At 51.4% G+C, this 24,879-nt stretch overlaps 1 protein-coding gene across 5 annotated transcripts; it reads left to right on the forward strand.

Annotated features, from left to right (window-relative positions):
* Positions 1-33: 33 nt before the first annotated feature.
* On the forward strand, positions 34-24,879 carry HNRNPUL1 (heterogeneous nuclear ribonucleoprotein U like 1). Of its 5 annotated transcripts, none has more exons than XM_037884393.2 (15): positions 34-297; positions 2,444-2,578; positions 3,429-3,738; positions 5,634-5,707; positions 6,521-6,660; positions 9,536-9,635; positions 10,137-10,249; positions 11,671-11,937; positions 12,948-13,070; positions 13,698-13,826; positions 20,070-20,238; positions 20,992-21,321; positions 21,958-22,178; positions 22,350-22,514; positions 23,955-24,879. In XM_037884393.2, exons 1-15 carry the CDS (start codon positions 123-125, stop codon positions 24,069-24,071), a joined length of 2,568 nt encoding a protein of 855 aa, XP_037740321.1. In that variant the 5' UTR covers positions 34-122; the 3' UTR covers positions 24,072-24,879. The 5 variants fall into 5 exon arrangements, with proteins under 5 accessions (XP_037740321.1, XP_037740323.1, XP_043390400.1 ...); XM_037884395.2 differs by having other exon boundaries at positions 35-297; positions 21,958-22,160; XM_043534463.1 differs by lacking the exon at positions 34-297 and adding an exon at positions 1,168-1,512.

Raw genomic sequence — 24,879 nt, forward strand, 5'->3', positions numbered from 1 at the left:
CGGCGGCGCGGCGCGGGGCCGGGAGGCGGGCGATGGCGGCCATTTTGAGCGGGCCGAGCCGACGGCCGGGCAGCCGCGGCCCAGCGCGGGGGTCTGAGCGCGGCCGGGGCCCGGGCGGCGCCATGGACGTGCGGCGGCTGCGGGTGAACGAGCTGAAGGAGGAGCTGGGCCGCCGCGGCCTGGACACGCGCGGGCTGAAGGCCGAGCTGGCCGAGCGGCTGCAGGCGGCGCTGGAGGCCGAGGGGGCCCGGCGGGGGCCCGGCGGCGGCGGCGGGGAGCCGGCGCCCGACGGACACTGTGAGGGGCGGGGCCCCGCGGGGGGAGGGGGGCCGCGCCCCCGGCCCTGCTCTGGCGCGGCCCGGCCCGGCCCGGCTCGCGGGCCCCGCCCCCCCCGAGCGTCGCGCCCCTTCCCCCCCCCCCATCGCTGCCCGAGCGTCAGCGGCCCCCCCCCGGCCCGCTTGTGGGGGGCGCCGCTCCCGGGGGGGAACGCGGGGGGCCAGGGGGGCAATGCGGGGAGCCCTGGGGGTAACATGGGGGCTCAGGGGGGGCAATGCGGGGAGCCCTGGGGGGAACGCGGGGGGCCGGGGGGGCAATGCGGGGAGCCCTGGGGGGAACGCGGGGGGCCGGGGGGGGGGAACGCGGGGGGCCGGGGGGGGGAACTCGGGGGGCTGGGGGGGGAACGCGGGGAGCCCTGGGGGGGGGAATGCGGGGGGCGGGGGGGGGAATGTGGGGAGCCCTGGGGGGAACGCGGGGGGCCGGTTACCAAGGTCCCCAGGGGACCAGGCCGGGGGGCGTCACCATCAGCGCCCCAAGGCCACTGGTGAGACGTTGTCTGAGGTCGCAGCCCGGAGAGCTGCCCGGGGCCATGGCTCGGGCTCCGCAATGGGCCAGGCAACTCCACCGCGGCTGTTGGGGACCCGCAGGTTCTCCCCGGGCTCCCCTTGTCGTGAGGGGGGGCAGGTGTGTGTGCGGCCCCAGCCCCAGGGCGTGTGGGGCTAGTGGTTAGATCAAGGGCCATGGCGACAGGAGTCAGGACTCCTGGGTACCAGTCCCAGCTCTGATGCAACTAACACATCTTTCCCGCCCCCCTCCCCATCTTGTACTGAGGTGGAGGCATAGAAAGTGTGTGTAGATATACACCCGATAGACCTCCACGCCCCTAATGAGGAAATATTGCATCCTTCTGCCACTTGCGGATGCTTATTTGTTGCAGCACATGGTTTTGGTCCACAGCTGGGTCAGCTCCTTGCCAGAGTAGTTCCTCGTTTTGTTTTCTTGTTGATGGATTTTGGCAGATGGGAATCCTGCCCGCCCTGAGGACACCTCCTCTAGACTTCTGTCAGCGTCCCCCCATTCGCCAGGTGGTCAGGGTCTGCTTCAGTTGTAGAATTGGTGTTGGCAGGTGCTGTAGAATAATGTCTAGTCCGTTCTCCTTTTTTGCTGGCCTAATATTCCTACATGGTGCGAATGTACGGCTGGAGGAGCTACATGTTCACGTGTGGAGATGTCTGGGTAATATACAGACTGAGTTTAAAAGACAGAAACTGAACTGCCCCTCAGGGATTCTGCATTGGGAGTATATATGGGTCTGGACTTGCTAGTCGTCTTACCGTTTAATTATATGACACTTCAAATCATGTGCAGGAATGCTCCCTAAATCTCTGGTGCTGGGAAGCATGTGTCCCTGGGCAGCTTGTTTGCTTGATAATGTCCCTTTGAAGCATACCTTTATCCTTAATAATGGTGCATCTTGTACAGGTCGCTGGCATGTGGTATTTCCATGTAACTTGCTAAGATACCTCATCATGCTGTGAAAGGGAATGAGCCACCAGGCAATATTTCACTAGAAGACACTGATTTGCTTAGGTTCTGCACCGAGATGCTCTTGCTATATCATTGCTGAATTTGTTTGAGGGCCTCTGAGCAGATCACCAAAATTGGCTGATTTGCATTTCCCCTGGAAGCGGGTGTTCCCTCCCTTGCCACTTTCACTTTCACATTTTGTGGCTCTTGGAAAGTAAATAGCAAGTTATCAGTCCTGCTCCTTACATCGCTGTCATGAGGGTCACAAGTCAATACTGCACATGTGGGAAGTGTTGTGTCTGTCATTGTTTGCTGGAGTGTTGGTTCGGAGACTCGCCTTACTCTGGGATTTCAGGGTTTTGTTGTTTTTAGTACAAACTGGGTTGTTTCCACTGGAAAAGTTTTGTGACTGAAACACATGACTTTTTTGCAGTGAACAAGTGATTGGCTTCTTTGCCTTCATGATAGCTTTCTGAGCGTGCTGGGAGCCAGACCTGTTAGTCTTCTGTGCATAGGTTCCCAAAAGTTGCAGGGACCAGTTCCCTGTTGATAAAGTGCTGAAGCTCACTTTTCCTCTGCATATGCTAGTTACAGTATGTTGTAAGTACCGGCCTTAATGCATGCCTGTTTCTATTTGAAGATGCTGTCGACAACAATACTCATCAGAGTGACCCCCAGGGTTATCAGTCCTTTGAGCACTGCAATATTAAACAGGAGAACGAATCCAAGTACGAGAGGAGATCTCTAGACCACGAGCGTCCGGTCTTACATTCAGGTAGCATTCATTTTAAAGTCGGCCTTATCAGCAAAACTCTTTGAAAATTAAGATTATAACGAATGGGCATGTAATTACTGCTTTAAGTCACTGTGGTGCCCGGAGCTCTCCTTTGCTGGTGGATCGGTCCCTACCAGAAGAAAGAAGCTTTCTTTGGTCCTCTTCCCCTCCCCTCCATTCCCCATGCTATGTAAGGCTTTGATACAGGTTTGCAGTTGTATTGCCCCATTGTGTGGTGTGACTAAAGAACTGGTTTCAGTCTGACAAGCACTAAAAAGGCAGCATCAAGGGATGGAAGCTACACTGATCTGGCGTCTGAGACTTGAAATAGCCTGTTCTTAGACAGCTCTCCGAAACCCTCAGCTATAGATCAGTGGTGCATTTATGGTCCAGCGTTTTGTGGTTGTTCAAGGCTAGAAACAATTTCTGCCTCCCCTGGGGAAGCTGGGATTTTGATTCCCACCGGGGTACAGCAGCTGAATGTATTGCTGCCAAAAAGATCACAAAACATCAGCCCTTAAAATGACATCTCTCTGACCCCCAGCTTACTTGCTGCCATCCCCCAAGTTTGCAGTATTTTGCAGCCTAATAGGGCTAGAAATAATTTGGGACCAGTATGCTGCCAAGGACTGGTCCTGAACATGCGATTAGGAATAGGGGGAAAAAATGGAGTCCTATAATGTCTTTTAATCACACTGGGGGGGAAAGGGATGAATGATCATAGCAAAACTAGCCTGGGGAGTGGTGGGGGGGTTGTTAACATTGAGCCGCTCTCGGTAAAGGCAGAAGAGTCTCTATCTTGTCATGGGTGACTGGAATATTTTAATCTCACTCCCTGTTTTGAATGCAGAGATGAAGACCGAAGTGAAGCAAGAAGAACCAGCTCCTGGCTATAACATGCCAGCTCCTGGCTATAACATGCCGGCTTCTGGCTACAACGCCCCTAGCTACAATGCACCCTCCTCCGGCTACAACACGTCTAGTTACGGTGCCCCCAGCTCTGGCTACAACGCCCCCGCTCCTGGCTACAATGCGTCCCCCTCTGGCTACAATGCGCCTGATCCATCTCAGCCCAGACAGCAGCAGCAGCCACAGGGCCGCAAGAGACCTTATGAAGAGCAGCGAGGGCGAGGGTATTACGAACACCGGGAAGATAAGAGGTGAGCTTGCGAAGGGAAACCTGGATGAGTCTCTGGCTTATTGCGGTTAAAGACGTTTATTCCTGGGCCAGGGGCTAAGGAGGGTCCTAGAAGCTGAGTTTAGAAAGAGCTGGGAGCATAGCTTGTTGGGTCTGTCGAGGATTTTGCCAAAGGCCAGGCATTCACTTTCACTTCTTTCATGCTTGACCTAGTAGGTAGAGCACTGGACTGGGACTCAAGGGACCTAGGTTCTATTCCAGACATCCAGTGGCAGAGCTGGGGTGTCCTTGGGTGAGTCGTGCCTCCCTGTGCCTCAGTTTCCTCATTTGTAGAATGGGGATAATGATAGTGATGTCCTCTGTAAGGCGCTTTGAGGCCTAGGGATGAAAAGTGTTCTAATGAGATCTAAGGATTGCTGCAGTGGGGTTTGGGCTTTATTGCTTATGAATACTCCAGCACAGTGAGCGACCTGGCATGGCCGTTATCACAAAGATTGTGGGTCTCACGGTATCTAATGTCCCACACTAAGCAGGGTGTTAATGGCAGAAGGTAATCTGGCTCCGGGACCTCACTCCAATTGACTATTTTTAAATGTTGCTTTTAATCTTGCGCAGTAGCAGAGAGGAAGAATTGTCTCATGTTTAAATCTCAGAACTGGGAGTCAGGAGATGGGGTGTTTAGAGAGGACCCTTCCACTGACTTCCTGTATAACCAAGGGCAAGTCACTTAACTTTGTTTCCCATGCATAAAACTGTAATCCGGCATAGCTTCATGCGGGTGTTATGGAACTTCATTAATGCTTAACAGGGAGAACTTTCAAAAGTGCCAGAGACTTAGGCACCCAGCTCCCCATGCCTTTCAGTGGGGCTTGTGTTCCTAAATCCCTTAGGAACTTTTCAGAAATCTCTTCCCTAAAGAGCTTTGAGATCATCCTCAAAGGAAGTGCTAGAGAGGGGGAAAATAACACATGCTGCATGTGAGTGAGTGCTCACCTAACTTGAAATAAGAATTATAAAGTGGTATCTCCTGTTAGAACTTTTGGTTCTTCCTGTTTGTGGCAGGTTCTCCCTTGTATTTAGGCTTGGAAGGATTAGATTTTTATCAGTCAAAGTTGGTAAAGATTGATTTCATCAAACACACAAATGAGCAAAAAAAAAGTCCATTGATAATCAAGATGGGCAAAGTGAGAAAAATGCTGCTTGAGAATTTATTCGTTTGATTTCAGGTTGTTTATTTGGTATATTTTGACAATAAAGGTATAACTTTATAAAGCTTTAATTTTTTGCATCTCAGAGTCTGCTGTTATTAAAAAATCATTGACGGCTGCCCCTGTTGTCTAACCCTCCAGAATTTCCCTCAACTGTGAACATTTAAATAAAGTTAAAAGCAAATATATTATGTGTCAAAATGATAAACAATAAAAATCCAGTTCTGCCACGCCTGCTTGTATTTAACAAAGTGATTGTCGGTGACATTTTTTCCGTCTAGTCTTAGTCAGAGTTCATGTTTGTTTTAAGAACAAGTCTGGTTCTGTGTTCCCCACACCTTGTGTGGTTATTGACAATGGTGTGTCAGTTTCACCAGTCTGATCTGGTGGTGTGTTACAAGCAGTTTGTACAGGGTCAATAACTCTACCAGATGCAGGGCCTAATGTAACATCCTGTGATGAAATCCTGGAAGCTTTCAATGGTGGGGAGAAGGGTTACTGTCAAACCTTCCTGGAGAGCCTCTTCACCTTTGCTTTTCTAGTAGGAGTCTCTGGTTGCAAATCCATACATAATCTGTCCCAGTGAAAGCCTGACGGTTTTTAAATCCCTCCAGGCTTTCTTCCCACCTTACTTGCTGCTCTTTGCCCCCAAAGCTCTGCCCTGCTGGTTGACATGAGTAACGTTTGTGCCTTTGTGCTTTTGCTCTAGGGGCCGATCGCCTCAGCCTCCTGCAGAAGACGACGAAGAAGAGTTTGATGAGACACTAGTGGCCATTGATACATGTGAGTGCGGGGGGCAAAGAATGGTGGCATCCTGCACCCCAAATACCTTTACATGATGGTCTCCTTCCTGCCTCTTCTCAGCTTGAAAATTATCCAGGATAGCAAGACTAGATTTCTCTGGTTCGACTGGAGGACTCTTAAGGGATCCCAGAGATATACTGGCAGCTTTCTCTTTCGATCACTGGGGGGCAGGGCTATTGTGCCTTTAACACAGACTGCCTTTCTCTCTAGTGCTTACATATTGGAATTCAGAGTCCAAGGCCAGAAGGGACAACTGTGATCATGTAGTCTGAGGACTTCCCTAAATTCTTTCCTGTTTTAATTAAAAAGTGTTAATGAACACAGGTTTTAAGTCTGACTAAAGATCTTTCCTGTTCCCTTGTTTATTTTTCGGACCCTTGAGATGTCGTCATCTCTCATGTCCTTATCTGGCCCCTATCACGGTAGTACCTGAGCGCCTCGCTTTCTGCAGTGTGTTGATCCCCCCACCACTCCAGTGAGGCAGGGGGTGCAACATAGGGATAGGCCCTTCCGTTATCCTTGTCTTACGGACGGGATCTGAGGTGGAGAGACAATTTATAACCCAAGTTCCTCCTTGTGCTAAGACAACGTGTAACAGGTGGATGAGATAGACAAGCACGTCAGGGTGGGGGAACGCCAAGAATAGGGCTTTTACTGTATTATGGTAAGGCCTAAAACCTCATTGTGCGAGAGGCTGTAGCCATAGAAGGTGGTGTGCGGTTCTTAACCAATCCAGTGCACTGATCACCTCCGTATGATTCCAGTTAACAACCAGACCTCCTTGTCCTCTAGATAATTGCGACCTGCATTTCAAAGTAGCCAGGGACCGATACAGCGGCTACCCGCTGACCATAGAAGGATTTGCTTATTTGTGGTCAGGCGCCCGAGCTACCTACGGAGTGAGGCAAGGGCGAGTCTGCTACGAGATGAAGGTAAGAGCAGCATGCTGCCACTAGCAACGTGTAAGTCACCGTGAATGGTAACTTCAAATTTCAGGTTTCAGAGTAACAGCCGTGTTAGTCTGTATTCGCAAAAAGAAAAGGAGTACTTGTGGCACCTTAGAGTTTGTATGTATAAGAATATCTTCTGTATTTTCCATACCAGCAGGAGAGTAGGGTGGGGGGAGAGAAAACCTTTTGTAGTGGTAAACACCCATTTTTTCATGGTTTGTATGTATAAGAACATCTTCTGTATTTTCCACAGGATGCATCCGATGAAGTGAGCTGTAGCTCACGAAAGCTTATGCTCAAATAAATTGGTTAGTCTCTAAGGTGCCACAAGTACTCCTTTTCTTTTTTCAAATTTCATGTGCTAGAGATCTTCCAGTGGGGAAAGAGAGCTGGATGTGGGAGCATTTCCAGCAGGAAACAGGGCTTAGCCATGAATAGGACTAACAGCAAATAGGTTCCTAACGACTCGTCTGAATATCCAGCTTCACCAAGGGGAAGGAGTAAGATGAAATCGTAATCTCCACGTGTGCACTTCATGCCTGTTTTCATTGCAGCCTACGTAGTAGACGTAGAACGCAGCTTCCCTCTGAGCAGAGATAGGGACTGTAGAGTAACAACGCAGATTTCATTCATCTCTTTCCGGCTAGAGAGGAATGTCTGTCCTTTAACCCACGTCTCCTTTTTCCATGGAGGTGCCCAATTAACTGATGGTGATCATTAAATCCTCTTTTTTTCCTCATCTGAAGCAGCAAGCCCTCTTTTTTCCTTACAAGTGGCATAATCAGCAAAGTTGGCTTCCTTTTTAAGATGGTCAGACTGAAATCCCTCCACTCCTGTTGTGGGGCTGGTAACTTCAGTCTAGTCTTATCCCTCAGGCAGAGGTCAATTGGGTCAGCTTGCATGGCTTGGTGACCTGGGATTCTTTCCCTGGTGGCTGTATCTTGTCCTCCTGAGTCTATAGCTTCATTTTTCTAAAGTTACAAAAAAAAGTGTGAAGTGTAAGTTGCTTAGCACTTCACAGGCCTAAAATGTAAATCGGTGCAGGGCAGTCTTCAGGCGTGGGCAGAGAGCCTGAAACTAGCTTTAAAGAGATGACTGTCTTCATTCATTTCGGTTTGGTGTTAACTCTGATGCCTAGTGATGATGCATTGAATGTCAGTGCTGACTATTTCACTGCAGATCATAGCATGGGTGCATGGGGAGGGATGGCCGGCTGAAGACCTGTCCGGTCTGGCCTCTTGTTTTGAGTCATAAGTGGACAGCCTTTGGATTGTGGTTGTAACATGGGAAAGCTTTGGCGCTCTTTCCAGTCTGACCCCTGGTTGATCGGGCTACGAGGCCACTTCTGTAGCAGAGCTCTCTGTTCATTTCCGGGCACTGTGTAGTTCCACTCCACACAGCTGGAAGCAAAAACCTTTAAAACTGGTTGGAGCAGGAAACAGGAATCTTCCCCAGAAGAGCTGTGAGGGCACCCATACCTCACCACGCTCACTCAGGACTGTGGTGTGCGATCTGTCAGGCCAGAGCATCTGCATTGGGATTCGTGAATTGAAACAGTAGGAAAACACCTCACCCAGTTACCTACAGGGAGGTCTCATTTCCTGTCACCCTCCGTAGCTGATTTCATGAGCCTTAGCAGTAACACACAGCACAGTCCTGTTGTGGTGTTTTCCGTTCCCCCCCCCCCCCCCCCCCGTTTGTCACACAGTCTGGAGCTGGGCAGAAAATTTCCAATTAGTAAAGTGGAAACTTACAAACGTCGGCTTAACTCAAGTCATGCCTTTAGCCAGTTCCTTACTGCTGCTTCATGTAACACAGAGAATTATTCCAGTAATCCAGGCTGCCGGCGCCTCTCAGCTGTGGTCTGTTAAAGCTTCTGAACAGAAATCTGGGGAAGAGATCATGAATACAAGGAGCTAGGACACCTGGGTTCTAATCTCACTGAGTGTTGCTTCACCTGTTTGTGCGTCCCTTTCCTCATCTTACAGATGAGGCTAATAGGAACCTATCTCCCAGTGCTGAGAGGGTTATAAAGCTTTTTTAAAAGTACAGTCCTATTCAATTGCAAAATGTTACTTACTGCGTCACTACGGTGGATTCGGATTGCCTCACCAATGTTATGTAACAAGCCCATGGTTTTTAAAAAGCATTCAGCATTTCATCTTGTGCTTCTCCCAGCTTGGGCTGTGCAAATAGCCTTGTCAGTTTCTCATTCATTTCCGTTCTGCTGGTCAGCTCTGGTGTGCTAGTACCGTGTTTGTCAGCCTTTTCACGTCCACAGCCCTTTATTCTAAGTCAGTTTTCGCACACAGCCCCCCCTTACATTTACCATAAAAGCGTATGTGACCATGATTCTAGTTATACTGGCGTGGGGCTGGACTAGATGTCCTCTTGAGGTCCCTTCCAGCTCCATGTTTTAGTGTGTTTCAAGGGGGTGACCCAGAACACACTGACTTGAAAAGTCATGGTGCAGGGTGTGGGTGAGATTTGGGTTGTAATAAAACATTCAGTGCCTTGGGGGTCGCAACCCACGGGTGGAAAAACAGAGTTACTAGCACAACGGTTCTGTGACCCCATAGCTTAAAAGTTGTTACCCTGAGAAGTCTTTAAACCTTTGTGGAAACACTGAATTTTACAGACCCTGAATTTGGGACCACATTTTACTGCGTGTCCCTTTGCTTTCATGGCTCTAGATGAGACAGGATTGTTAGGCTGGTAATTTATTTCTCTGAAGTGTCTGTCCCTGGTTCTTGAATAGACCACTCCAGGCATTGACTTTTACATTTTAAAGGTTTTTTGTGAACCCTCCAGTTGTCCTGAGCGTGAAGGTCATTTCAACCTTGTTTTCTGTCCCCAGATCAATGAAGAAATCTCTGTAAAACACCTCCCTTCCACAGAACCCGATCCTCACGTCGTGCGCATTGGCTGGTCCCTGGATTCTTGCAGCACTCAGTTAGGTAAGAGCTGCCGCGGCTTTTCATGTGCGATGCCAAATAGACACATCACGTTACTTCTGTGGTGCACTGAAATGTATGTAAAGTCTTTGATGTCACTAATCACCATTGCACCCAGGTGCTCGTGTCCCTGTATGGGGTGGGAGGTGTACTCTGCCAACACCTCACTAACTGCGTATGAGGGTATTTTCTTCAGCTCTTGGTTTGCTCCAGACGTAGCCAGGTCATTCTGCCACTGTTAGGGGGTGGCTTGCTCAGCCCTTTATCAAGAGGGCTGTCCACTGAAAATGCCCTAGCCCCAGAGACTCTTCTCTCTCTTCTGAAACAGGGCTGTGAAGCTGGGAACGTTGTAGCCATGTGCAGCTAGCCAGGGCTGGCAGTAACCGTGAGAGGGCAGAGCAGGGCCTGTAGCCTTTCTGTTAGCCCTCGGTTAAGGAAGTGGCATGTGCAACTCTATGTTTGAATTGGCCATGACCAAGCGAGCCCCTTGGACTCTCTCTTCAGGGGAAGAGCCCTTTTCCTATGGTTATGGAGGCACCGGGAAGAAATCCAGCAGCTGCAAATTCGAGAACTACGGCGAAACATTCTCGGAGAATGACGTCATCGCTTGCCTTGTTGTGAGTATCGGTTTTCGCTGCTTCCAGGGGATGCCCCCTTGTGCTGCCAGTGCCCCCCCATCCACCCCTGTAGGCACCACTTCCAGCACGTCCTGGCGTGGAAACTGACCTGGCCATACATTCCACCAGCCGCAGCCCTGGGTGACCTGTTGGAGCTGCGGAGTTATTGGTGCCACTCTTTAAAGTGTGTTCAGTCACTTCATTTCCATAGTCTCTGTTAAATCTTTTGGAGCAGCCGCAGCTACCCCACCCCATTCCCTCCTCTACAGTTGCGTTATTAAATATAATGTACTCTGCTGTACTCTGCCAGCACCTCACTGACTGCTCACAAAGGTATTTTCTTCAGCTCTTGGTTTGCTCCAGATATAGCCAGGTCATTCAGCCGCTGCCACTCTTAAGGGGTGGCTCCCTGACCATGTCTGTGTAACCATGGCTGTGGCTGGGTTGACTCCACACCCTCGGGAGCTAAAACCAGTGAAGGAACTGGGTCTCTAGGAGTTTGCTACTGCACGTCTGCCCGTGGTCCAGACGCTAGAGGGAGCTAGAGTCACGCTGTCAGTGTGGGTTACATCTAGACAAGGAACCCGTCCTCTCAAGGCCGTGCCGTTTTCTGGTACCACCCAGTGTGCTGGTTTGTTCTGTGGGCTCAAAGGGGCACCCGCAACTTAAACCATCGCTTCTGTCTGCCGCGTTTTGTCCGCTCCTCTTACCTGTGACGCCGGAGGCTGCAGCTGAGGGAGGAGCTTCGCGTTCCGCTTCCAGGCTGCTTGCTTTGTGCGTTTGACTGCGCTCTGTCTAGTCACTTTCACTGTGAAGTCAGCCCACTTCCTCGGTCCCCTCTGCAAGTGCCCCATGGGAAGAGAAACAGCTTAAAACCCCAAGACCCTGACAGATATGACACTGAGCCAGGTGCTGCTTTCACCCCCAGGGGTGTTAGCGTAGGTGGTGATAGGGGAGAGCCCCCTGCTATAGGTCGGGCTTCCTTGCAAAGTAGTGCTGGGAATCCACATCTCCGCACGCCCATCTTCCTCCCCTCCTGAGTGTCCGGTCACCGACTAGTTCAGTTCGGGGCAGAGTCAGAAAGCACCTGTGGCAGTTACTCAGACCATGGTATGGTAACGACCTCTCCCGGGGCACTGGGCTTCCACGCTGGAGCTGTCGGTTGCTCACTCTGTGCTGGCTGACCTCGGAGCAGGGCCTCCAGAGAATTACCTTGCCAGAGCTGTGCTTGCAAATGGCTCAGAGCCAGGGGAAGGGGCTGCTTTGGTGGAGCCAGCAGCGGCAGGGTCTTTCCCGTGACGCTGGGGGTGCTGTCTCAATGGGTGACTGTGACGTTAACACACATTTGGGTAGTGCCGCTAGTGTGTGTTTACCACCTCCCTGGCCCTGCATTTACACGGACTCTCTTCCCCTGTAACTAGGACTTTGAGTGTGGGGAGGAGGTGGAAATGTCCTTCATGAAGAACGGGAAGTGGCTGGGCGTGGCCTATCGGGCACGAAAGGAAGCTCTGGGCGGCCAGGCGCTCTTCCCCCACGTTCTGGTGAAGAACTGTGCTATCGAGTTCAACTTTGGGCAGCGGGATGACACCTACTTCCCCGTCCCCCCAGGCTTCACCTTCATTCAGCACGTTCCGCTGGCCGAGCGCATCCGTGGGACCATAGGACCAAAGAGTAAAGCAGAGTGTGAGGTGGGTGTTTTGCATTGCGCTCGGTGCTGTGTAGCCATGCACTTCCTGCCGTGAGGCGCTTACAGTCAGAGCATAAGGCTAGGGGCGCCTGGGGCTAACAATGAAACCGTTCCCATCAGCATGAAAGCAGCACCAAACAGCACGCCGGCTGCCTAACCACTGAGTGACTCGTAGGCATCCGGGCAGAGGGGAAGATTAGAGGGTGTTTGAAGGAGGACACCGTGCGGTGGCTTTTTACTGCCGTCACTTCCTGTGGCCAAAGATCTGAGCGGGGGTCCATCACCCCCAGTATCCTGCCTCCAGTGGCCAGGATCTGCGAGATCAGAACTCGGGGCAGGAAACTCTGCCATTATGGAATAGCTTGCCACTGGCAGGGGGCTTTGGATTCCTTCCACCTGTCTGGTCTAAATTGCTGTTCTCATTCTTCATATCAGTCTCCACTCCTGCTCTCAATTCTGCTAAGCCCTTGGACTCAGTGGCCCCTTGTGGCAGTGAGTTCCTCAGGCTAGCGTGCGTCTCGTCCAGGAGTAACTCTGTGGCATCGCTAGAAGGGAGAGAAGCAGGTATATTGGTTTTTAGTAAACATTGCCATGTTTTAAAGGCACCGCAGCTCTGGTCAGCTGGAGGAATGACGATTCTCCAGCGTGGTGTAGGTATCTGAGCACGCGGGGTTCTGATCCAGACCAGCTCTCTTGGTGCGTGGGTTTTCCTAGCTGTGAAGTGGGGATGAGCTCAGATACCATGGTGATGGGCACGCACTAAATAATTGGATGGACAGAGAGGAGGAGGGTAAAGTTGTGTAGCCTTGTGGTTATGGTGCCAAACTGGGAATCAGAAGTCATTGGTTCGGCTCCCTGCATGACCTTGAGTAAAGTCACTCCCCTGCCTCTGTTTGCCCCATGTAAGAGGGAGTGTCTGTCAGAGGAAGTCTTGGAATTAATGCGTGGAAAGGGTGAAGCGCTCAGTGTTGTTGCAATAGCTGATGCTGTGTGTGTGTGTGTGTGTTTCAGATCCTCATGATGGTGGGGTTACCTGCTGCTGGCAAGACCACATGGGCCATAAAACATGCGGCTGCCAATCCAGCGAAGAAATACAACATTCTGGGAACAAACGCCATCATGGATAAGATGAGGGTAAGAGATGAGCCCTCGTCAGTAGCTAAAAGTCACCCACTTCTGTGCGTTGCTCCTCCTCCAGTGATCAGAGGGGTCGCTGAGTTGGAAAGCAGTCGCTCCTGTATTAGACGTGACAGGGGAGCGCTGCACCTCTCTTACTCCTGGTCCCAAATCAACCTTTTCTTAGAGCAGATCATTCGCTCCTTTCATTCCAAACCCTTTAAGTGGTTCATACACGTGAATTGACCTCATACGCCCTGCACAGTGAAATGGGTATTGTCCACATTACGTAAATGAGGGAAATGATGTACAGAAGGTAATTGGCTTTCTCTGGCGTTGTTGCCACAACTCAGAAAATAATCCCAAGAAATCCTGACTCCCAGCCCCCTGCTTCAACTGCTAGACCCTATTCCCCGCCTGGAGCTGGGGATGGAACCCCGGAGTCCTGACTTCAGTCCCCTGCTCTAACCAGTAAACCGCACTCCCCTCCCAGAGCAGAGAATGGAACCCAGGAGTCCTGACGTCCAGTCCTCTTCTGTAACCACTAGCCCCCACTCCCATACTACCACATGAGGTGCTGAGGATCCCATACCTGCTGCAGCACGCAGACCCCGCACTGTAATCTGTACCGTTTTTTCCTTCAAGGTGATGGGACTTCGCCGCCAGCGCAACTATGCGGGCCGCTGGGACGTCCTCATCCAGCAAGCGACACAGTGCCTGAACCGCCTGATCCAGATCGCCGCCCGGAAGAAACGCAACTACATCCTGGATCAGGTACAGAGTCCTTCGCCCAGCCGCCTCCTGGCGTCCGCCTGTGTGCGTGACCTGTCGGAGCCGGCCCTTGTAAACGTACCTGGTGCTCTGCAGAAGTGTTATCCATGTACACATACATATACACCTGTTGTATGTCTGGGACTGAAGGAAAACTCCCACTGTAAAGAGCATACCAGAGAAATGAGGTTTAAAACATTCCGTGGTGAGTAATAGGAAGCGCCCCCTTAGCTTAACCACAGACAGCTCAAAATATTAAGAGTGCTTTTGGAACTAAATTGTTCTGTTTAAAGTGTATCCAGGTAAGTGGCCGTGCAACTAAATAGTGGCTTTTCAGGTCCAGGAAGATAGGCTAAGGTAAGTGCTGGTCTCTGGACGTTTCCTAGAGTGCCCAGGGGATCCGTAAGTACCGCCGGTGAGTAGTTTGTTGTCTTTTGTTGGGATCAGTGTCCTGAGAAGAACAGGTAAGCCCAGGTGAGTAGCAGCCAGGCTGGCATTGCTCAGGGTTATAGGAAACCAGGTTTCCCTCCCGTTACACATGCAGACTTAAACCTCATGGCTGCATTTTCAAAGCCCATTAACTTTAATGGGAATGGAGCATCTCATTCCCTTAGGAGGCTTTGAAAAAACTCACAAAAGAACCCTGTTCTGAAGAGTCCAGCAGCTCTGGATCTTTATCATCTAGCTGGTAGCTTTCCCAGCGATCCATAAAGTTCATTATGTGCCCATCTGGGGTTCCTTGTCAGCACACTTAATGCAAACCCTTGCTTTGGGTTAAGGCTTAAAGGCAGGTCTTCCTACGGCCGCCACTGTTCTCTAATCATACTGCTGATGCGGTTGTCTCAGAGATGTGGACAGCATTTAGCGTCTTCCCTTTATTAAGACACTTTATTCAGACGGCGCTAGCCATATTGGATGGCAGCACTCGGTTTAGTCTGTCCCTGTTAACTAGGGCATACGTGTAACTGACCCGCACTCATTGGTCAATTCTGTATATTGAAACCTGAACCCTGAAATGTAGAATAAGTGTCTGAGGATTTTAAAAAACTAATGAAACCCAATTTGGCCTAAAAGGTGCACGAATGAGATCTTTCTTTGCTTCATCCGTCTAAAATTCTGAATCCTGGTAATCTTTCCTTGTACAATATTGATTAAATTTGCCTTGAGCCTGCAAGTGAGATCTGGGTGCCAAGCAAACTATAGATCGTATGTGGAGTGAGGAAGTGTCTTCCCCTCTTGGGGCTGGAGAGTTGTGAGTGTGTGGGTGTCTGGAAGGTTTGGATTTAGCTCCTGCTGGTTTTAGTATGAGATTTCAGTTTACATGATAGAGAGGTGAATGCAGCGAGGGGTTGATGTCGTGTTAGAGGTTTAAGCATGTTTCCAAGACAGCTGGCTGCTTTCTTGATGAAGAGAGAAAATATTTTTCCACAGCTGCTATTGATTCTAAAACATTTAGGCATCTCAGCACGGAGTTTAGTCTAAAGCAATGTAGTCTGTGAACTCTGATGTGGACTGAGATCTTTTACTCTTTTTAGGCAACTCTGCATTTCACGTATGCTTCTCAGGCCTTGTCCGTCTGTTTTCTTACGGGTTTTCTTGAGTTGTAGCTTTTTGTAAGGTTTAAATAAGATGAAGTGTTAGTGACTGTTCTATTTTAACTGTAAAACTGAAGAGGTGGTTTCTGACCTTCTTGTATCTGAAGAAGAAAGCCAAAAAGATTGTCCATGTGAACGTCTTTCAGTTTGTTGCTATGCGTTGATGCGCGGATGCTGTGGGTTTTTGTAAGCTGCTGTGCTTTAAGGCAAACTCCTTTGCAGAAGTGCGTTTACAAACAGACTGTGTATCTGTCATGTAGATGAGTTTAATATTTTTTTTAAAACCTTTAATGACCGAGGATTCAGGAAAGCTGTCCTGATCTCTATTTACTATGTGTTCTCTCTGTAAAACTTCCGTGATGTCAGCTGTAGCTGAGAAGTCTTGGCTGTTAACTTTTGAAGGTTCCATACTTGTTAAATGGCTGTGAGTTGCATCAGTTTGCCATATACGACAACCACAATGATCTGAAACTGATAAAGGTCCCCCCACAAAATTGCAATGTTGTTTTGGGACATTTTGTGCTTTTCAGTCCCAAAGGGCGTTATGTATTTTGCTGAAAGTGTCGTGGGCTCCTCACTGCATATATGTGGGTTGGCTCCTTGCCTTGCTTAGCACAGGGCCCCGTTACGTGTGGCTCCAGACTGGCTCTGAGAAAATAACGTGGCCCATTGAATTATCATGCTTCTTGTGGAAGTTAGGGGAGACGTCCAGCTGTGTGCCGACTTAGGAGAGCCGGTGGAAGCACAGTACAAGCTGCAGCCAGCCAAAAGATTGCCAGAAATCTGGCTGGCCAAGCCAACAGGCTGGCTTATGCAAGCCTCGTCTTTGCTTTGAGTGTGAGCTAGCCCTCCTTTGGGCCGTGCTGGCGTAGTGCGTCCCCTGCTGGGGGGCAGTGGTATAGCTAAGGGAAGGGAGCGTTAGCGCTCTGAGGACGAATGCATTGCTGATGTTTATTTCATTGGAATTCCAGTGAGCGGTGCAGTAGCCATGTAAAAGATTCAGGGGCAGGTCCTCAGCTGCTGTAAAACAGACGCTGATGGAGTTACGCTGATTTACACCAAGTGAGGATCTGGCCCAAATCATTGAAACCCAAGTTCCCTGGCTTGATCTGGTGCATTGTGGGAAGAATAGGATCCCCAGACCATTTGGAAAACCCTGCTCCAAAAGCAGGGATCTCAAACTCAAATCACCACGAGGGCCACATTGAGGACGAGTGCATTGGCCTGAGGGCCGCATCACTGACGCTCCTTCCCCGCCTCTTCCCCACCTGAACTCCGCCCCCTCCCTGCCCTTATTCCAACCCCTTCCCCAAATCCCCGCCTCTTCTCTGCCTCCTCCCCTGAGCGCGCGGGTCCCCGCTCCTCCCCACTCCCTCCTGGAAAGCGCTAAACACTGCCAAACAGCTGTTTGGTGGGAAGCGCCTGGAGGTAGGCAGAGGAGCGGGGACGCGGCGCGCTGGCGGGGAGGGGAGGCGGCAGGGGAGGGGAGCTTGGCAGCCGCAGGAAATAACTTGGTGGGGTGGGGTGAGGGGAGCTTGGCGGCCGCAGCAAATAACTGCGGGCTGCGTGTTTGAGACCCCTGTCCAAAAGCATGAGTGAGACCTGAAGCCCTGGGCCCTGAAAGGTAACCAGTTAATGGACAGAGCTGTGTCCTCAGAGAACTGAGATTCTTGTCTGCATTGCTCGTATTTAAGGGCATATAGGTCTCTGTGATTGGCTTAAAAATGGTGTGCTTGTGAGTGGCCTTGGGCCATTCCCAGCTGTCACCTTCCTGCCTGCAAGGTAACCGGCAGAGCGTGGGGCAGCGGGGGCAAATCCCCAGGTAGGAAGTGAAGCCGGGTATCTGGGTTCTCAGGTGCTCAGTATCGTCCCAGCCCGTGTTGTGTTCGAGGGAAGTGCTGCGTGCCGCGCTGTTGGCATCGGCCCGTTTCCTGGGGACTGGGGAGAGCAGCTCAGGGTCCCCTTTGGAACCTCAGACCTCACTCCTTTGTTGGATCCCCAGTCCTGTGGCCCCTCCCTCGATCGAGGGGCAGGCTTTGCCCCTTCTGCTGGGCCATCAAGTAGGCCCAAAGCTCTTGCTGGAATGAACCTCCTCTGGCGTGCTGAATAGTAACGTAGCTGCCTGTAACTGACAGCAGGGGGTGAGAGCTTAGCTTTAGGTGCCACTCTGCCTTGAAAGGATGCCAAGAACTTGGTCCTTGTTTAATACATGCAGCCTAGGCTGCTGCTGGACCCAGTTCTGTTAGTCCGCCGAGGGCGGGAGGCGGCCGTGCTGGGCGAAGCCTGAGCAGCCAGCGGTTGTGCACGGGTTTGCTGGATGCTCGGCTTGGGCAGTGGTTACTGTGGAGTGCCTGGTGACCGCATGCTGGTCTGGCAGTGAGCGAATGCCTTTTTGCAGCAGCGTTCTGTGTCCTTGTCTCTCTGCTGTGGCAGTAGCTGCCGTGGTTTTTCCAGCTGTGGATATTCTCTCCTGCTTTGGGAGCAGTTTGGCCCGGTGTGGGACTGGCGCTTGCGTGAAATTTTATTTCCAGCTCATAACCACCGTTGAGCATGTACAATAGATGCTGAAGGAAACGGAAGCATCAGTGTTTCAGCAACGCACATATCTGGGTTTCACTGGCCTGTCGTGAAGATCTTAATCACCTGAGGAATTTTAGCTGAATAGATACTTGCATTGCAGGAACCACAGCTGGCATCTGTCTGTTGAAAACCATTGCATCCCTCAACCAGAGTGTGAATGTAGTGTGTGAAATTCCCAAGGAGAGGAGGTGGTTAATCCCATTTTATATTAGAAATAAAACTGAGGCTCAAAGCAAATCCAGATGTTGTGGTGGGAAATGTGCTTCGTGACAGACATATAAGGAATAGTCTCATTAAACCAATGAGAGTGACGTGATTTTGCCTTAACAAACCCATAGATTGAAGTCCACCTAAATGTCAGTTTTTAATAGGAATAAAGTTAAAACATGCCTCTTCAGTTTCCCTGTTTGTTATTAGATCCCATCTTTGAATTCAAGATGCCCCTATACCCAGTGGTAACCCCGCTGTCATGGCCATCCTCCCAGTGAAGAGAGCATCGGTTAGGAGCCTTCCTTAAAATAGCATATGTAAGAGACGGTATTTGATGAATCTACCCCACTGCGACACAAGACAGTGGTAACATCGGAGTCATCTGGGAAACCCTCATGCAGTTGGAAGAACACTAGCAGCTGTGCAGTCTAGCCGTGTGAGTGCTGGTTTAGATGGCTCAAAGCTCCCTCCATCACCAGCCTCTGATTCCTGTGTATCACGCCTGCTTCTCTTCTCCCCTTCACTTTCTTGGTCATTCTTAAAACAGCCAGCCTGCAGGAGCATGAATTTTTACCACTCCTTGGCAGTCATTGCAGAGAATACAGTTGGTGAAAATAAGCCGGGGGAAGGGGTGTCTCTAGCATCTAATCTGCACTGTTACAGGTTAGAATAAAAGAAACATTGGGCTGGAAAGGACCTCAGGGGTCCATCTCCTCCCCCTGGCCCTCCTGGGCTGATGTAGGATTAAGCAAACCTAGACCATCCTTGACAGATGTTTGTCTAACCGCTTCTTTAAAACACCTCCCGTGATGGGGATTCCACAACCTCCCTGGGTCAGCTATTCCAGGACTAAATTATCCTTCGAGTTAGAAAGTCTTCCCTAATATCTAACCTGAATCTCCCTTGCTACAAATTAAGCCAATTACACCTCTTGTCCCATCCTCGATGGGCATGGAGTATGAATGATCGCCGATGTCGTCTTTATAACAACCTGTGACCTGTTTGAAGACTGTCATGTCCCATACCCCCTCTGCGCCCCCCCCCCCCCCCCCCCCCCCCCCCCCCGGCCCTGCCTTCTCTTTAGACAAAACATGCCCAATTCTTTCAGCCTTTCCTCCTAAGTCATATTTTCTAAACCTCTTATTTTTGTTCTCCCCTGGACTTTCTCCAGATCGTCCACGTCTTTCTTAAAGCTGCTCAAAAGTACTGGACAGTCCCCCAGCTGAGGCCTTGCCAGCTCCTCCTGCCCTAAAATAAGATTTTTAATCCCTAAAAAGATTTAAAATCAGTTGAATACTCCGAGCCAGCCTTGTGATACAGAGGTTAACCCCAGTTTAGATGGAGAAACTGAGGCACACAAGGGCCGCGACTTGCTTAATTTGTTGATGTCAAAGTCACACCTAGATCTCGGATGCAGCTTTCAATCCTGCGTTAGCAACCATGCCTCTCAGGTGCTTGAACATTAACACTGAATTCCCAGTAGTCACACACAAACATTCCTTTCAGCGTGCAGGTCTGCATTCAGCCTGTCCAGCTTCCCACTTAATCACTCGCTTATTTGTAAAGAAAGCAAAGACATACCCTCGTCTTCATCAGTCTTTCTTGGGGGGAGAAAGCAATGAAAGATCTCATTTGAATTGCAAAAAGTACCAAATATGGGCGTTCTAGGTCCATCTCCCCCCTCCCCCGGCTTCTTCGCTTTAAAAGGTAGGTTAGCCGTCCAGGGTTCTTCACAACCATCTAAAACGCACGGGGCGGGGGCACCATGTCTTCTTTCACCATTGCAGGCCACAATGCTCTGTTGAAAAAGAGAACGCCAAATAATGAACGGTTTTTGCCTCTTCTTTGTCACCATTGCTAGACAAATGTTTATGGATCTGCCCAGAGACGAAAAATGCGTCCTTTTGAAGGTTTTCAACGCAAGGCTATTGTAATTTGTCCCACGGATGAGGATTTAAAAGATCGAACAATAAAGCGCACTGATGAGGAGGGGAAGGATGTCCCAGATCATGCAGTGTTAGAAATGAAAGGTAGGATCCTAGAAACAAACCAACCGACCCACAAACCACACGCGGCCAAAACCCTGTTGTGTTCTTTAAGAGCTGGAAAGATTTATTTTTGGTTTCAAATGCTGACCCTGAGATTGATCTTTTGTCCTCCCTTCCTTTCGTCTCACTGTGGTCGTCTTCCATCTGTTCTCCCCTGTGCTTCTCCGCTGCCCTTAACAAGAGATGCTATAAACCCACGCTGCCTTTTTTCCAGGGGGGAAAATGTTACGTATCTTTCACGTTATCCTCCCGGAAACCAATAATCAGAGCAGGGCTGAGGGGTTGTTTCTTTCCTCTTCCCCCCAGCAACAGGAAACCCTTTCCCTCTGCATTGTTGGCTGCTTTTTCACAGCGAGATCATGATTCTGTCCAGATGAAAGTGACCGCCTGGTTCCTCTGTGGCTGCATTTCTCGCAGCTGGACACCAGGGGGCAGGAGAGGTGACTGGTACTTGGATGCAGTGGAGACTGGAGTGTGTGGTCCCCCGTCCCCCCGCCATTGGCTGGGGAGGGGATGACATCATGCATACATTTTTTTTTGTGTGGTTTCTGGTGTCTCTTTCCTTCCTGTTCACTTTTGCCTTCCGATCTCTTGCCTCCTTTGTGGTGGTCCGACGCTGTGGCACAAGGCTGGGCTCCCGTGCGCAGCAGCCTTTGTCCCCCTGCCAGGCTGCTGCCAGCTTGCTCACGTCTCTTGTTTTCTCCCCTTTGCCCTCTCGCCGGGCCCGCCATCCAGCCAACTTCACGCTGCCGGAGGCTGGCGACTTCCTGGATGCGGTGATCTACATCGAGCTGCAGCGGGGGGAGGCAGACACGCTGGTGAAGCAGTACAACGAGGAGGGCAAGAAAGCTGGGCCCCCGCCGGAGAAACGCTTCGACAGCCGGGGCGGCGGGGGCGGCTTCCGGGGCCGCGGCGGCTTCCAGCGCTTCGACAGCCGCGGAGGCAGCGGGGGCGGCCCACAGGGAGGCAGTCGCGGCGGCTTCCAGAACCGAGGGGGCAGCGGAGGCGGCTTCCGGGGCAGCGGGGGAGGGGGCAGCGGAGGAAGTGGCGGAGGAGGAGGAGGAGGTAGAGTCTCAGCTGTTTCAGAGCCCAGGGTCCGAGCTGTTGGCGGGGGGGGGGGATCTGAGCACGGATCTGGGCCAATGCTGCGGTCTGAGGCTGGTCCTGGGCTATCAGCGCAGGGCTGCAGAGCTGAGTTTGGTTCCCACCCCTGCCGCAGAGTGCCTGCGCGCCCCCAGGCTACTCTCGGAGGGTGGGGTCTCCCAGGTGCCTGCGGGGCTCATGCCCCATCTGTGCAGTGAGGGGTGCTGATCCTTCCACCCACCCCTTGTCTAGTGAGACTGTGAACTCTTTGGCGCAGGGAATGTCTGTCTGTGCAGCCCCTGGCCCCATGGAGGGGGAGGCAGGCTCGGCCAGGATCTTTGCAACCCCCAGTACAATGCAGGGGGGACAGTCTCAGTGGGTGTCTGTGCAGCCCCCAGCCCAATGGCAGGGGTCCTTATCAAAGCCAGTAGGTGCGAGGGGGGCTAATCCTCACTTCTTGGGGAGAGTGGGCTGCGCTGTCTTTGAAGAGCTGCCGTGCAGGGTGGTTTTCAGGTGCTGGGCCCAGTCGCATAAACAGCCACAAGGGTTTATCAATGAGATTTGTTCCTCTTGGGTGTAGGGGTGATGCCTGATGACAGCCCTTGCTTTCTCTGCTAGGCTTCAACCGGGGCAGCTACACCCAGAATCGCTGGACAAGCGGCACCAGAGACAACAACTCCAGCCCCCGGGGCAGCTACAGCCGGAACACCCAGCCACAGAGCAGCTACAGCCCCGCTCGCAACCAAAGTAGCTACAAGCCTCCCAGCAGCACGCCCCCCACCACCAGCAGCACCCCCAGCAGCTACAGTCAACAGCAGCAGGTCAGAGAACCCATCAAGGTCTGTCCGACCCCACCCGGGGGGAATGTTTCATGCCTGTTCACCCCAGGGCAGCTCCGCCGTTGACCCGTTCCCTGCAGGGTGCGGCTGTTGGGCCGCATGGAGAGCACCTGGGAATGGTTGCCAGTGAACCACGCAGCACAGTAACAGTCCTGTCCCTTTCATTTACAGCCAAGTTACCCCCAGCCCTACACCCAGGCAAGCTACACCCAAGGAGGAGGGTACACTCCCAGCTACAGCTATGGAAGCTACAGTGGTTATAGCCAAAGCTACACCCAGCCTCCACCGCCAACACCCCAGACCTACAATCAGCAGAACTACAACCAATACCAACAGGTAGGCGGGAGACAGGCTCTCGGGCAAGCGGTCACCTGGCCGGAGGGTAAGCTAAGGGTGTATCTGGCCGCAGGATGAATTGATGCTTGTAGGGATGGAGGAGGGGCCCGTGCATAGGACTGGGGGAAGGAAGTTTCCATGCTTCACCCTGGCTCTGGCTGATTTGCTGTGAGCTTGGGCCAGTCGCAGAACTCCCCTTTGCCTCCTTGCTGTTAGCGGAGGAGCTGAGGGTTAGTGAAATGTTTGCGGTGTCCCTGGGAGAGATCAGGCAGGTGACTTCCAGCTGTAGTTGTCCTCGGCTTGAATTCAGTCTTTGATGCTGATTATAGAAATCAGTTTGAATACTGATCTGTTGGCTTCCCACACTCCTTCCTGGTGCCTGAGGATCCATGTGAGATGCCCTGATGCTCTGGCTAGTCGTTTAGAGAGCGTGCGTAATGGTACTTTACAGAAGATAATCCAAACCCAAGGGTCTCTGCCCCAGAGGGCTTAGTCCTGAGGCCTTGTCTTCACTTGTACCGCGGCCAATGCTCGCTGTAGGCTCAAGGGAATTTACCCCACTCCTAGGCAGGGTTAAGCAGCACCCCTACAAATCCCACCTTACAGCAGTATGGCCAGTCTGCACGAAGTGTTAATTGCTGTGAAATTGAGTGTTGCAGGCCAGGGCCATCTGGGCCCCATTGTGCTAGGTGCTTAGAGCCATATGCGTGCCCCAGGGGAATGCCAGTCCAAAAGGCCAGTGGTCCGGTGCTGCGGGTGCCAGATGTGCAGCAGCACCTCTCCTGGGCACAGGGCATCTCAGAGCCTGAAGCTCCAGGATGAAGAGGTCGGTCAGCGACACCCCCTCCTCGGGCGCAGTGCGGGGCTCTGCCATCAGGGTGAGCCCTTCGGTGCAGAAGACAGAGTGTTCTTGGTGCGTTCCCAGCCTGGGGAACAAACTCCCCCAGGACCAAGGATCAAACCTTCCCCTCCCAGTGCCGGGCACACGTCTCCAACCTGCCTCTCCCATATAAAGACAGCAACTCAGATATGTAGAAAGTCCCTTTCAAAACGCTCCACTACCCGCTTGCCCCTGGGGAGTCAGTCACGTTGCGTAGTGCGCGCAGCAGGAGAATAAGAACAGCTCTCCTCCAGCACATAGCAGATCTCAGAGCACTGGCCGAAGGAAGTCAGTCTGGCTAGCATGGCTGTCCCCATGGCTAGCAGAGGTAAGAAGTTGCCGACGGTCACCCAACAGGCCAGTGGCAAGTCTCTTGACCGCTGGGCCACGCCCTGACTAGGTAGAGTCGTGAAAACCCTGGTCTTGCGGGTTTGCCCGGGTGTCTGAAATGGGTAAATCCCCAGAACAAACGCGGCCTGGTGTTAAAGGGGTCTGGTGATTCTAGGGGCTGCCTGCCTCGCCAGCACGCTGCCCAGGGCTAACTCTGTCGTCTCCCCCAGTACGCCCAGCAGTGGAACCAGTACTATCAGAACCAGAGCCAATGGCCTCCGTATTACGGCAGCTATGACTACGGGAGCTATTCGGGCAGCTCCCAGGGAGGCTCCAGTGCTCAGTGAAGGCCAGCAGGAGCTAAGGAGATCACACCCCTGCGTCTTTCTCTGGGAGCAGCCTGCAACCACTCGGGAAACCGCCGTGGCTCCATCAGAGCGGTTCCTGGTCAGCTTTGGAAACAGGCAAGGGAAGTGGAACCCCCGCCCCTTGTTTTCTCTCTGTAGTTTTGACGATGAATGCGTTTCCTTGTACACTCTCGACAGACAATGGCATGCTCCCTTCTTCCTACCCCTAAGAAAGTTGCATTATTTCTTTCCATGTGTTTAATACCATCTCCTTTCTATTTTTTTGACTCTGAAAATGGTAGGATCTTAACCAGCTCCCCTGTTCCAGGTACTGTACTCCCAGGCCAGGACTCTCCTTGTCTAAAATCTCCAGTAGCAAAGGGCCAGCTGTGGCCCCTGATAGCCTTCTCCCTTCTCCCCTACGCTACACAATTGTGCTAGTGAGAACTTCCAAGCTTTCAAGACTTTACTGCAGTTCAGTGTCAGTCTTTCCTGGAGGTGTTTTATTCATCTATTCTGCAAAACGTTTTTAAAATAAAAAAAAAAGAGGGAGGGGAGATGGCTGTTTTATGGTAATTATGCTTTTTTTTTAGATTTTATGTAACTTTTTACCGTGGGTCAGCAGCTGTTAATATTTCATCAAGATAACAATTTCTTTGCTCAATCCGGGTGAGAAATAAAAGAAACCATCTTAAATGTGTAACTTTTTATACAATGTCTAAGTTTCTGTAACTTTGCACATGCTTTGTTTTGAGTTGAATTGTAACAGCTTTTTGTATTTGGAGAAAGAGTGAATATTGAACTTTAA

The sequence above is a fragment of the Chelonia mydas genome, chromosome 23, assembly GCF_015237465.2.
Source record: "Chelonia mydas isolate rCheMyd1 chromosome 23, rCheMyd1.pri.v2, whole genome shotgun sequence".
In the NCBI taxonomy this organism is placed as follows: Eukaryota; Metazoa; Chordata; order Testudines; family Cheloniidae; genus Chelonia; species Chelonia mydas.